The sequence below is a fragment of the Myripristis murdjan genome, chromosome 4 (genome assembly GCF_902150065.1).
Source record: "Myripristis murdjan chromosome 4, fMyrMur1.1, whole genome shotgun sequence".
In the NCBI taxonomy this organism is placed as follows: Eukaryota; Metazoa; Chordata; class Actinopteri; order Holocentriformes; family Holocentridae; genus Myripristis; species Myripristis murdjan.
This window is the reverse complement of record NC_043983.1, coordinates 30,309,290-30,322,462: the sequence shown is the minus strand read 5'-3', so window position 1 is coordinate 30,322,462 and position 13,173 is coordinate 30,309,290. Positions and strand designations below refer to the sequence as shown.

Genomic DNA, 13,173 nt, shown 5'->3' with positions numbered 1-13,173 from the left:
ACTAATAAAGGAATATCTTATCTTATCTTTATCTTATCTTATTTTAAGTGTAATGAGATATTTTGACTAGAAATAAGACAATTGTTCTTGGTAAGATTTTGAGTTTTTGCAGTGTGGAAAAAGTCGCATTTTTGTGCGGTTGTAAATGCGGCCGTTGTTATCGAACGTGCAGAAAACGTATCCGAGGCCTCTCTCTGTCTTCCCTCCCGCCCCGTCTCATTAAGTTTCGGTGTGGCTCGAAGACTGGCCGGACCGCCGCGACTTGGGAAGTGCAACCTGGAACCGAGGCCTGTCCTCTTTCAAAAATGTTAATACGCTTCCAAATGTCAAGATGGCTTGAATATTAGAGGCTGACATTTAGCGCAGCTCTGTGCCGGAGAATTTAGCCTTGCCGCGGTGTCACCATGGCCGGGACACTCTCTCAGTTCCCCCCTCTCTCTCTCTCTCTCTCTCTCTCTCTTTCCCTTTCTTTGTGTCCATCTGTTTCTCTCTCTCCTCCTGCATCTTTGTCTTTTAGATGTTCTCTCTCTCCTTCGTCCTCCGTGCCCCCTCCCTCCCTCCGTCTCGCTCCTGAATCACAGTTTCCTCGTTGCCGTGTGGGGGACAGGCAGAGGATGCTGACATGAACAGATAAAGGGAGGGCAGCGGAAAGAGAGGGAGATGTGGCCTTTATTATGCCACGGCACCGCCGGCGCCGGGACACGCAGAGATCAGCCTGAAGACAACGAGAGACACCGGCAGAAAAATGTATATAATATTCGAGGGAAAAAAAAAAAAAAAGGGCGCAGTGATGGCGGTGATTACATCCCAGAGACCGGAGAGCTGAAGACGAGACAAGGGAGACTCAGTGATGATGATGATGACGATGACGATGATTATCATTCAAATAAAACACTGATGGTGATGGCAATGATATCCATAGTGACGGTGAAGATGATGATGGTGATGATGGTGATCACAGAGCTTATGGTAATGGTGTGCAAAGACACTGAAGATGATGAAGTCGATGACAAGTTCAAGCAGGCGCCGGCGGGCGTGGCGTCATGCCGTTACCTGCGGGGAGAGACCTCCTATTGGACAGCCCCTGCAAGGTGAAGCGTTTCCTAGCGTTAGCAGCCGAGTGCCCTGATTGGCCGGCTGAAGCGTCGGCTGAGAGGGAGAGGAAGGGCGAGACACAGAGAGAGAGAGAGAGGCAGAGAGTGTTAGTACAGCAGAGGAAGCAGAAAGGAAGGAAGCAGCAGGTGTTAGCTTTACAGAACAGAAGCCTAAAACAGACGTTGTCCAACTGGGGTCCGGGGACCTCCAGGGGGCCCCGGAGATGGTTCCAATACGTCCCAAGGAAAGTGAGTTGCAGCACATGATGATGTGTACAAATGGTCTATTAATGCCAGTTGTGCTATTCAATGCTAAATCAACTACAATCGTTTTATCGTCCCTACAGTCGGCCCACAAATGAAAATGACTTGCATCCGTAACTGGTTTGTCTACAAGTATTCATAAAAGACAACTGGACTTGGAGTGAGAAGCTTCCTCAGAGCCATCGAGGAGCTAAACATCATCAGGATAAAGCTCAGGTCAGTCCAAGTCCAGTTACCTGTACTTGACTGCTTGTAGATTTACCTTGCACCAGCATATAAAACATTGCTCTGTTATAAGTGGAAAAAAGGGCAGTTTCATCATGTAAAGGACTTTGAAAGCTCTTACACTTGTGGTCGCTCTGTTTAATGTATATTTATGAGGGGGGGGCCTGTCACATGAAAACCACCGAGGACCCCTGTCTGAAACGTCTGCAGACAGCGGCTGGCAGGCAGCACCGTGCAGGCTCTGCCACGCGGGGATGTTTTAGGGTTTGGACTTTGAAGATGCACCGGGCGCCATATCGCCACAATGCCAAGCTTTGCCGTGTGAATCTGCATGTTCATGTTCAACAAAACCAAAGCAGGTGTGAGGAGGAAGACGGGCCCATATGGTCATTTAGATCTTTGTACGCCGCCATAGAGGCATCATACAATTTGGGGTTTTCTGAGACTAGAAACCTCTTCCACAATTTTTGTTGCTGTTGCAGCCGTGACAATGGAAACACACTCTGACTGAAGAGAGGCAGTGAGTCAGAGAAGTTAAAACTCCTCAGCGTAGGCGGTGGTGGCCAGCAGCCACGCCTGGACCTGTGAACGGCAGCTGTCCTCCGTCCCCGTGCCGCTGCAGCTGCACAGCGGTGCATTTTAAATAACGGAGGTGTTAGCCGTGAGTGCCCGCCGTCTGCGAGCGCAGGTTTGAATCCCCGAACCGATTGTGAGGGAATCTGGACGGGAGAGGCGAGAAACCCTTTTCACGGTCAACAACCGCCGCTGAAGTGCTCTCGTGTAAGGTAATCAATGTCAAAACTGCACGAGTGGAGCCACTAACAGAGAAATGTGCTTATACCAGGCGGGATAAGTGTGTGAGTGTGAAAGTGTGTGGCAGGGTGATGGTGAAACAGCACATGCATTATAAATAAAGGTTAATAGAAGAGCCTGTCAGCGTCAATGGAAAAAAAAAAAAAAAAAAAAAAAAAAACACCAGCAGCGAGAGAGAGAAGCAAAATCAAATTATTCACCCATTTAAACTTGCTGTCCGTCCATCCAGCCATGAAAATTTTTATTTAAAAAAAAACAAAATTGCTGTGTAACACTCCATCCGCGTGGAGCTCTGATCTGTGCATCGGAGAGAAAATATTCTCTTCCTGTTCCATCTATCCGTCTATCCATCTGTCTATCTGGTCTGTCTATCTGTCTGGTGTGTGTCCAAGCAGAGTGGGCTGAAGTGCAGAGCGACCTTGCTGCGGGACAACATTCAGAGTCTGGACACTCTGCTGGCCTGGTTAACTGTTAAAGCAGGTTTACACGAGGGCAGAGCTAACAGATGGAGTTTTATCTGTCTCCTCCTCAGCCAAAGGGCCAACACACACACACACACACACACAGACATACACACACTCACAGACTGCACACACACCCCAATGGCACAAGCACACGCAGATGCATAGAGCACATACAAACACAGATGCAGCCATATGCTCCGGTTCTGTATATGCTCACACACACACACACACACAGTCAAGACGTACACACAGACAAATACATGTGTACAAACATTTCGCCGTCCTCGGGGAGGCTGGATACACACAGCTGACGAGAGGTTTGCCCTCCAAACACATGGAGTCCCTGATCGTCCTTCATCAGGCTGCTCTGCGCCTCAGAAGAGCCCGAGCACAGATAAACAACCAGACGCCGTACGGCCGATAACGTGCAGACGTGACCGCGTCCCGGTGCTTGGCTGCTAAGACGAGACTTTTTTTTTGTTTTGCTTTGTTTTGTTTTTTTTTCTTTTCGGTCTGTTCCTGTTGTCTGCCGCGTCCTCCCGGGTCATCAGATCTGTGTGACACTTTCTAATGTTGTCCTTGTCCAACATCCCCTGACAGGCGAAACAGAAACACAAGGCGGTTTGCGGTTCATGTTAACTAAAACAGTGGGCGGGAATTCAACACGGTGTAAGTTGTTTATCACCATAAACCAAAGCCGGTGTCAGTTTGGGCGTCACCACAATGCATGTGGAGCGGTTCGGCTCAAAGAATACACTGCAAAAAGTCAAAATCTTACCAAGATTATTTGTCTTATTTCAAGTCAAAATGTCTTATTTCTAGTCAAAATATCTCATTACACTTAAAATAAGACATGATCAGCTCAGAAATAACTTGTCTTTAGTCAATTTTCACTTGTTTCAAGTGAAAATCTACTTGAAACAAGTGAAAATTAGCTTTAAACAAGAAACAAATTTTGCCAATGGAACAAGCAAATTTTTAAGTAAAAAATTGCTTGTTCCATTGGGAAAAAAAAAAAAAAAATTGGTAAGATTTTGACTTTTTGCAGTGTACAGTTGTCCCTCGCTATAGCGCGGTTCACCTTTCGCGGCCTCGCAGTTTCGCAGATTTTTTTTGCATGCTTTTTTTTTTTTTTTTTTTTTTTTAGCAACACATTGTGTTCTGTATCCTGATTGGCTAAGGGACTGTAGACCATTGTCAGTCAATCTCCTCTGTGTGCCATGTCTCCTGTACAGTACAGAATGTGTTCAGCTTGCCTAAAGTGTGTAGTGAGGGGTTTTACAGCCTTAAAACATCTATAATAATTGTAAAAAATAAAGCTGAATCTCACCTATTGTGGGTTATTTTTTAGAACGTAACTCCCGCGATTAATGAGGGACCTCTGTATAAACTTTCTTGACTGAAGGTGCTGGTTTCATCTCTGAATTTATGTGCGAGATGCGTGGCGGTGGCAGAACAAAAATATAAACCCATGCAGGACTCTTCCTCCCAGGGTTCATCGCCAAGCATGACACTGGGAGAGCTCCCATGAATCCCATGGATCTGAATCACCAGACAGGTTGGGTTTTCATATTGTATTGTGATTTTTTTTTTTTTCCCCTTTAGCAGCACAGATAATGCAGCGTTTCACACCAAACTGCGGCGCCCGTGCCGTAACGCATCAGATTGGTGTGATTTTTTCCACTTGAGCGGGATGACGTATGTGTCTTTATGGGAGAGTTTGTGTTTCAAGGACAGCTTGCGGTCTCTCTGCCCCGTGGCGGGATTAGCTCTCTAACTGCTCATATTACTGCCATCATCATTATCACTCCAACACAGAGAGAAATAAAGGGAGGGCGGGAGGCTGGGAAGCAGAGGGAGATGGCAGATGATGAGGGAGGGGAAAATATTTGGGCACCTTATAACACAGTGACTCATATTTGACATCAGCTCCATCCTTTTTTCTATGTATGTCTATTAGGGCTGGGGGATAAGTGGATTTTACATCAATATCATGACATCGTCTGGACTTTTTGATATTCTAAGATCATATTATCATGATATGGAATAGGTTTGGCCTTTTTCCTGGTTTTGAAAGGCTACAATACAATAAAGGGGTGCAATTTTCTGAACTTATTACACTGTTCAGGCTGTTTGCTGCTTGCTTCTGCCTGTTTTATCATCACATCCACATGAGTAAAGATTGTTTATCAAAAATCTCTTGAATGTAAATACCTCAGGAAACCAACAATAGTCATCTAATACGGTCATAATTTCAGTGTTGAAGTTTTCTGTTTTAAGTGTATTGTGATGTTTGATTTTGTCCATATCGCACAGCCCTAATGCGTGCAGGTGTTTGCACTGTTTCTCGTCAGGCCGGCTCCCAACTAAGGCCTTAAAACTTCTGCAATCTGCATCTGGATAAAATGCTATAAAATGCTAATCCAAGGTGAAAACACACACGGTGCAGTGAAAGCTTAACATTATCACTGCACTTAGAAACGTTATCACCATAAGCAGAGACACCTTCATCAGGTGGAGAAAAATAACCATAATTAGGGATAGATTGCCATAATTAATGTAACTTAAGCTGGAAAATAAAATCCACTTGATTATAACAAAATAAAATAAAAATTAAGTTTAAAAAATAGACAACATAGAATGCAAAATTACAAGATATAATATTAAAAAAATAAAAAATATTATATTATTATATAAAATATTATACAAATATTATAATATTTTTTTCACAAGAAGAACAGCAGTGCATAAGTTCGAAGCAAGCAAAAAAAAAAAAAAAAAGATTCAAGAAAGTTAAAGGCTGAAGTGACGAGATATGCTTTTGGTTTTCTTTTATAAATCTTTTTAGTGAGCTGGTTTGCAGTGTTTTGTTGTTGTTGTTGTTGTTGTTTTGTTTTGTTTTGGGGTTCAGGAAACTAGCAAAGAATCACTTTTCCTCATCTTTTTTGATTTATAAATGACCATACTTTAGCCATGTTGCTAAAATGAAAACAAAAAATGTTTTCATTACATCGCTAATAAAAGACTTTAAGTTTAAATCTGAATCTACGATGACGCCAAGACTCGTAATGCACAGATTTAATCCAGGGAGTTAATTTCCCCCGGATTATGAAACAGAATTCCTCTTTTCGTTTTGGGGGCTCAACTTGCACGATTCCAGTTCTCGTCCTCGTTTAACTTGAAGAAATAATTACTCATCCGTTTAGTTACTCACCAAGGCAGCTGGCAACAGAGTTTACGGTTGCAGCATCATTTGGTTCGAGCAGAGACGTACAGCCGCGTGTCGTCTGCGTAACTATGGAGACATACATCGTGCCCTCTCATGGCGTCACCGAGTGGCAGCGTGCACGGTGACGATGATAATGGACGGAGGCAAAAAAAAACAACAAAAAAATAAAAAACAGATGTCATGTTTCTCAGACGCACGTTCCCCAAGACTGACGTGCAACTTTATTTGGTGGAAATGTCACCGGCGTGGGCGGAGGTGGCATCGATGCGGGGCAGAGGTGCTCCTGCAAAGGGTGGAGGCATCAGCACCGCGGGTGGAAACGCCAACAACACAGGTAGACACGGGCGAGATCACACGCGGGAGCCTCACCGGGCCTCCTGTTAGAGAGCAGCAGCTGTCATGTTCGTTTTTTATTTCCTCCGCTTTGCCAAAATCCGAAATCCGGTGACAACGCTGACAATAAATATCCAGATCTAGATCGCGTTTTAATACGAGGGTGTAAATGAAATCTAAAAATACGGCTCCATCACCAGACCTGACACCCTTGATACAGACTGACGGTGTCACACAACATGGCACAAACTGGCAACCTGACACCTCCTGAATTAGATGACAAGCAATGAGACATCTGGGAAGCGTGTGTGCATGTGTGTGTGTGTGTGTGTGTGTGTGTGTGTGTGTGTGTGTTATCAGTGAGAGGCAGCTGACAAAAGATGAGATGTCAGGGAAACGTGCATTACTGTTGGCTCAGCATGCATATGTGTGTGGGTATCTGTAGGTACGTGTGTGTGTGTGTGTGTGTGTGTGTGTGGGAAACAGCGCATCAGCACTGAGCTATGCACTGTAATTCTGGAGTAATAATGCATCATCATAGCAGCCAAACAAAACCAGAGAAGGGGAGATGCAATGGGGTGAGATGGAAAAGAGACAAAGAGAGAAGAGAAGAGAAGAGAAGAGAAGAGAAGAGAAGAGAAGAGAAGAGAAGAGAAGAGAAGAGAAGAGAAGAGGCAGACTTGCAGGGAAGGCGAAGAAGAGGAGGAGGAGTAAAATGAAGAGGAGAGGAGAGGAGACGAAGAAAAAGATGGAGAGAAGACGAGGGAAGGTTAGAGGAAACAGAGAGAGAGGCGAGAATGAAGACGGATGCAGGGAGAAATGGGAAAGAAAGGAGAGAGGAGGGGTGAGAGAGGCGGGAGAGAGAGATAGAGGTCGTTAAAGAGAGAGAGAGAGAGAGAAAGAGAGAGAGAGAGGTGGATGTGAATGGATGTGAGGCCACAGATAATGGACCTAGACAGTTGGTTTTCTAACAGCGGCCAGACGCCTATTTGAGGGGTGAGACAAAAACAACAGTCACTGTCAATTGTCCCTAACCTTTACCTTCATACAGGGTGTATGCATGTGTGTGTGTGAGTGTGTGTGTGTGTGTGTGTGTGTGTTATTGAAGCCAATGCTGACGAAGATCAAGGGTGAGGACACAAAGTAAAGCCAGTAAGAAAGTGGGAAAACCTTTGGCAGCTGCTGATCGCTGCAACTAAAAAACTGATTTGACTATTTTACCCATCAGTTTTAGGACGTGTGCTGGAGTTTGCCGCAACACTCGGGGCCAAACACACATGCCAACACAGTGTGCTACTTTGATCATGTGCTAATTTCAGTCCCTGACGAGGAAAAGTTTACTTGCAAGCCTTAATGATAAACATATATTCCACACACACAAAAAAAAACGCATGTCATCTCTGATCAAGTGAAAAAAAAAAAAGAACAGGTTCATAATTTTACAATTTGACACCAGGAAAAAGCTGTAAAAATCCTGTTTAAAAAGCTCACAACTGTCTTGTCAGTTTTTTATTTATTTATTTATTTATTTTTTACATTGGATCAGAGATGGCTAATGTTTTTGTTGTTATAATTATCGTCTGTGTTCGCTTTCAGTTCATCCGGTGGAGGAAAGAAAAGACGGACTGAAGGTGAGGAAGAAGGGAGGTGGGATGAGATAAGGAAAGGAGGAAAAGGCAGAAAGGACGGGAGGAAAGAAAGAAGGTGGCGGAGAAGGAGAAATGGAAACGAGGGAAGGAGGCGGGATGGAAAGAAGGAAGGAGCAACGGAAGGAGGGAGGTTAGGAGAGGAGGAAGAAGTGGTGCTGTTCCCTGTAGAGGCTGAGAGAGTGACTGAGGTGGATGACTCCTGTCGCTTTCGCTCAGCCATGGCTTCAATAACACACACACACACACACACACACACACACACACACACACACACATACACACTGGTCAACACAGTCCTGGTTGATATCCTGCTGATATTGTTGCTTACTGGGAAGCAACACCGAGGGGTTTCTCACAAGCGTGAAATCGTACCTGTTATCTTATTCCCTACTGTGGCTGACAAGTGGGGGATAATGTGTGGATATGTGTGTGTGTGTGTGTGTGTGTGTAGACTGTCCTATATCTCTGCGTGCCTCTGGCTGGCCTGTGAGTTCATTGGTCGGTGCACGGCTTTGTGAGTGTGTGTGTTTGTGTTACTGCGGACATCTTTTGGATATATACAGTATATATCTAGATTTATACACACTCAGTGTCCACTTCCTCAGCTCCACCTGTACAGTCTCATGCAGTTCAGTCATGAATTCTACCTTTTAAGAAAGTTTATAATGTTCAAAAAATGTGTAAATTTAATTCTGTGTTTATTACTGAGGTTGTAGTTTGCAGAGGTCTTGCACTGGACTGCATTTTATTGAGAGGTGTTTCCAATTTTTTGTCCTCCCCTATTTACATACATGATGGGGGACAGAATATCGGAAACACTTCTCAATAAAATGCAGTCCAGTCCAACAGCAGCACTAACTATGAGCTCAATGCCAAACACAGAAGTGAATAAACACCTCTGTACTATTACTGTGATAAAAAGACAAGCTGAGCATTATAGGCAGCAGGAAAGGAAACTTTATGGCACAACAAGGATCTAATCCAAGGATTAGATTAGATTGTGCAGGTGGAGCTGATAAAGTAGCCACTGAGTGTGTATGTGTGTGTGTGTGTGTGAGCATGTGGTGACTCAGAGCAGGTGTGTGCTGGATTTCTTCACACTGTGAGCTCCTCTCATGCTGTAATATGTAAATGCGGCTCCTCAAAAAGCTTCCCACTCTAAAACTAAAACGACAGAAATGAAATTTTCCCAATTTCATTTCAAACTCGCACGCTCCGGCCTGATGTTTTTCACACCATGATGCAAAGTCGACACGGACTGAAGTGGATGTTTACGGCCTCAGACCACGAGTAGAAAAATCCAAGATGAATCACTGCCTTTATTCTAAGTCTTTCTGCTGCCATCTGGAGTATAAATCAGTGAGTGGCTTCAAGGGTCCTCAAGGGGGTTTAATACTATTTAATATTTAAATCAACAACAGCGAAAACGTCTCATTTGCATCCCTGGTTCAAAACAAAGAGGATGCTATGAATTTGTCATGTGGTTGCAATGGGGGTGACAGGGTCAAGAGGGTCAGGGGATTTCAGCTGAATTTACGTCTTAGGTTGTTATTCTGCAAAATGTGGACTTTAATTTCCTGTCTGGCTTAACAGAGAGAGCAACTGTTGGAAACGTCTGACCATCGTGGGAGACAGCTTTTTAATATGACTGCATTTTCCTTCATTCTGAGAGTTTGTGCATCAAAATTCATGAACTAAAATGTGAAAAAAAAAAAAAAAAAAAAGCAGGGGCGGTTGCAGAATAAATAAAATTAGATGGCCTTCCCCTTCGAATGTCGTGACCTCTCACCTCGCTTCTGCCTCATGTTGGGGCTGGGGTTGCTCCTCCTGAAGCCCGTCTCTGGACTGGACGAATCGGACTGCCTGAGCGCCACCTTACGCATGTTCCTATTGGACGAGATGGAGAGGCAAGTCAGCACCAGCCAATGAAACGGCTCAGGGAAAATGCAGTTCAGAAAAGAGGAGAGGATTGAAAAAGGCACACAGGAATAATTAACAAAAAGGGCGTCACCTCGTATTTATCAAATTACGTCTTCCCACTGCCGACTAACGTTACCCACTTAACCGTGTGTGAGCTTCTTATACAGGATGTGCTTTGACACCCTGCAGAGCCTGATGGATGTTAGGTATTTACTGGTTTTGTTCGGCTCTGCACGGAGAGGATTCATTAAGTCAGTTTGAAGCCGGTTTCTGTGTACTTCCTCACCTCATGGGGGCACCGTAGATGTTCTCCGAGATCTTCTGATGGAGCTGGCTGGCCTCTGTGGAGACACCAGAGACAGAGTTTGGATTAGACTTCTTTTTACTTTACTTTGTTTTCATGCATTCAGAGGTCAAGGCACCTTTTTTTTTTTTATTTATTTTTTTAATTAGTTAATTCAACATAGAGAGCAGGTATACATTTGAAAGCAGCCTCTATACAGTCAATAGCAGAGACATCTGCTCATCAACAAAATAATGGAAAAAATAAAAAAATAAAAAAAATAACTAAGGTTGGGCCACAACAATTATTACGTTTATAACTAAGTATCCATGATTATCACATATAGAAAAAGAAGAAAAGAAAGAAAAATACCTGCACTTTCACACAATTTTTTTTTTTCCCCTTTTAACCCAACCCACCCCAACCCATCACCAGAGATCATTCTGTACATTTCATTACACTTTACAAATAGGATATTTCAGTGTGTCCTTATACATAGTGGGCAAAACGACTCCAAAAGACAGACAAAGCAGACAATGATGGCTTTTCTGAGCAACAGCGCAAGTTGCCGTTTCTCACTGATGCCCTGCTTTTGCGGCCGAGCTACGCTGCAGGCCATCGGGCATCGGGCAGCAAGGTCGGCCGCCTGGGTCAAGATTTGTCATTCCAGTTCAGAAATGGGAAAAATGAACAAGAAGACAACACATTTTGTTTTTATTTATCCTCCCATGTAACAGCCAAGCATAATGTATGCGTGGTAATTTCAGGTTTATGGGTATCGAATGAATTAGAACAATATTATTAATTGAGGCGTGAGAGATCAGGAACAGCTGATGGCGCTGGGGCGATGGATGATCAGAGCTCTGTGTTGGAGTTGGCATTCAGCCTCATACGAATACGATGCTCACAGCAATGAGACGCACACCTACTGCTTCAGCCTCCCTGTTACTGTAATTGTAATACACCGCTTTTCAAAGAGGGTGAAAAAAAGAGGTTCATGCAGGATTTAGAATAAACAAATTGCCACTAATTGTTATCCAAAGGAGACAGAGCTGTAGAAAAGTATCTGTCATGTTGTTAAAAATATCCTTCAGAGTGAGTTCTGGAGTTTTTTTGTTTTTTTCCCCGCTTTTCCTGCTTTCCCAGAAAGAGACAAACAAATATTTATGCCTATTTATGCCTCATGACATGTTGAACAGCAATATGAGGCTAGATTAGTTCAATTCTCAGATATCTTCAGGTTCAAACAGCAGTATATAAGCCTATGGGTGTCCTTTGCTCAAGGGCAAGAAAGATTTACTTCAACAGGTACTTCTAATTTCCTTCTTTTAAAAGCTGTAATTCTACTCCCTACTTGTGTATTTTTTGAGGCAATAATTGGCATTCATCGCTTCATTTCAGGTCTTTTATCTTCTGTGAAAGACAGAGACCACCTTACTGCAGATGCTAAGTTGTGTACTGTGTAGTAGCACTAACAAAAAAGAAAAAAAAAAGAAAAAAAAAAACATATAATGAAGTATTAACCAAATACTTTTTATGACTTTGGTAAGTTTCTCAAATGGTATTTTTTTTTTCCGCCTTTACTAGAGTATTTTATAGGATTGTGCGTTGTACATTTACCACGGGATAGATTGTCTACCTTCTCCTGTTGTTAAGGGAAGAGAAAGCAATTTATTTTTAAATTTATTTTTGAATGCAGCAGGTGGTCGTGTGTCCCCTCTGTGCCGCTCGGTGCATTTCCACAGTTGTTCCCGTGTAATGTGTGCCCTGTACCATTAGATGGCAGCTGACGGGACAGAAAGGACATGGGACGGTGACACAGCACCAACCAAATGGTATAGGAGCTTCATTACACAGAACAAGACATTAAATTACACAGGACAAGACCAGGAAAGGTGGATCTTCTACGGCTGCCACGATAAAGGAGAGGGAGAGTTACGAGTTTGGTGTTTGCGGAGGACAGGCTTTTCACCGAGGAGCCTCTGCCACCCGTCCCTCTCCATTCGATCGAGCATTCCAGAGCTATTTCAATGTTTAAAATCTCACAAACTGCAGCTTCAACTCCGCGAGCTGCTTTTATTGGCTGGCTAGAAATCACTTTGTGGCTCTGTAAAGCGAGAGAGCAAGCGTCAGTGCGCTGTAGTCGTTGGGGATACAGCCCCGGATATCAACCCGTATCTAAACAAGAGGCTTCATAAACGCAACGTAAACAAAATCCGGCCTGCCAGAGGATTCTGCTGCGTGAGAGGAAACCTCCAGAGGAGAATCTAGTAAAATAACTGTAGACAATCACGGCGCGGCAAACAAAAAAAACCCTGGGCCAAACGCATAGCTCACATAAGTGAAATACCAAGCTCTGTGAATGATCCGGCTTGTCACTTCCTGTTGCAGAGAACCAATGAACCTGTCTGAGGAAGTGCAGCCTCAGCAAGGAGCCATTTCACATGCGCCCAATATTGTATGCAGCACAAGGCTTTTTATTTTTTCCCATCATGGATCTACTTATGTTTTATTTATAAAGGCTAGTCACATTGAGATAGACATCTCCAGTGTGAGAGGACCTTGGCTGAGAGCGGCAGGGGGACGGGAGGCACACAAGCAGAGGACGGGATCAAATAAAACCATCCGTTCACCTCAAATGAGGGAATCCTGACGGGCACGCCAAGTAATTAGTGCGTCAAGTAAATTGCTGTGAATTGGCATCTCCCCTCTTTGGGTTTTCATATCCCTGTCATTAGCTGTGTTTATTATATTCCACTAATAATCAGAATAACAGCCCAATCAGAATATACAATGCCTCATGTGACCACCTCAATCACAAGAGACTGGCCCGATCAGAAGGAATTTTCAATCAGGTTGAAAAGGTTAATGAAAACATTTGATAATCTGCTCAATAGGA

At 43.7% G+C, this 13,173-nt stretch overlaps 1 protein-coding gene across 5 annotated transcripts in view; it reads right to left on the bottom strand.

The window, feature by feature from the left end:
• mcf2l2 (MCF.2 cell line derived transforming sequence-like 2) overlaps positions 1-13,173 on the bottom strand; it is a 146,561-nt gene that overhangs the window by 32,438 nt on the left and 100,950 nt on the right. For 3 of the 5 annotated variants that reach the window (XM_030050508.1, XM_030050507.1, XM_030050509.1), the window contains exons 26-28: positions 10,278-10,332; positions 9,861-9,958; positions 1,054-1,149 (exon numbers count right to left, since the gene is read on the bottom strand). In XM_030050508.1, the coding sequence (XP_029906368.1) occupies positions 1,054-1,149; positions 9,861-9,958; positions 10,278-10,332 (249 nt within the window). The remainder of the gene's footprint in view (positions 1-1,053; positions 1,150-9,860; positions 9,959-10,277; positions 10,333-13,173) is intronic. The other 2 variants (XM_030050510.1, XM_030050511.1) reach the window with 1 other exon arrangement.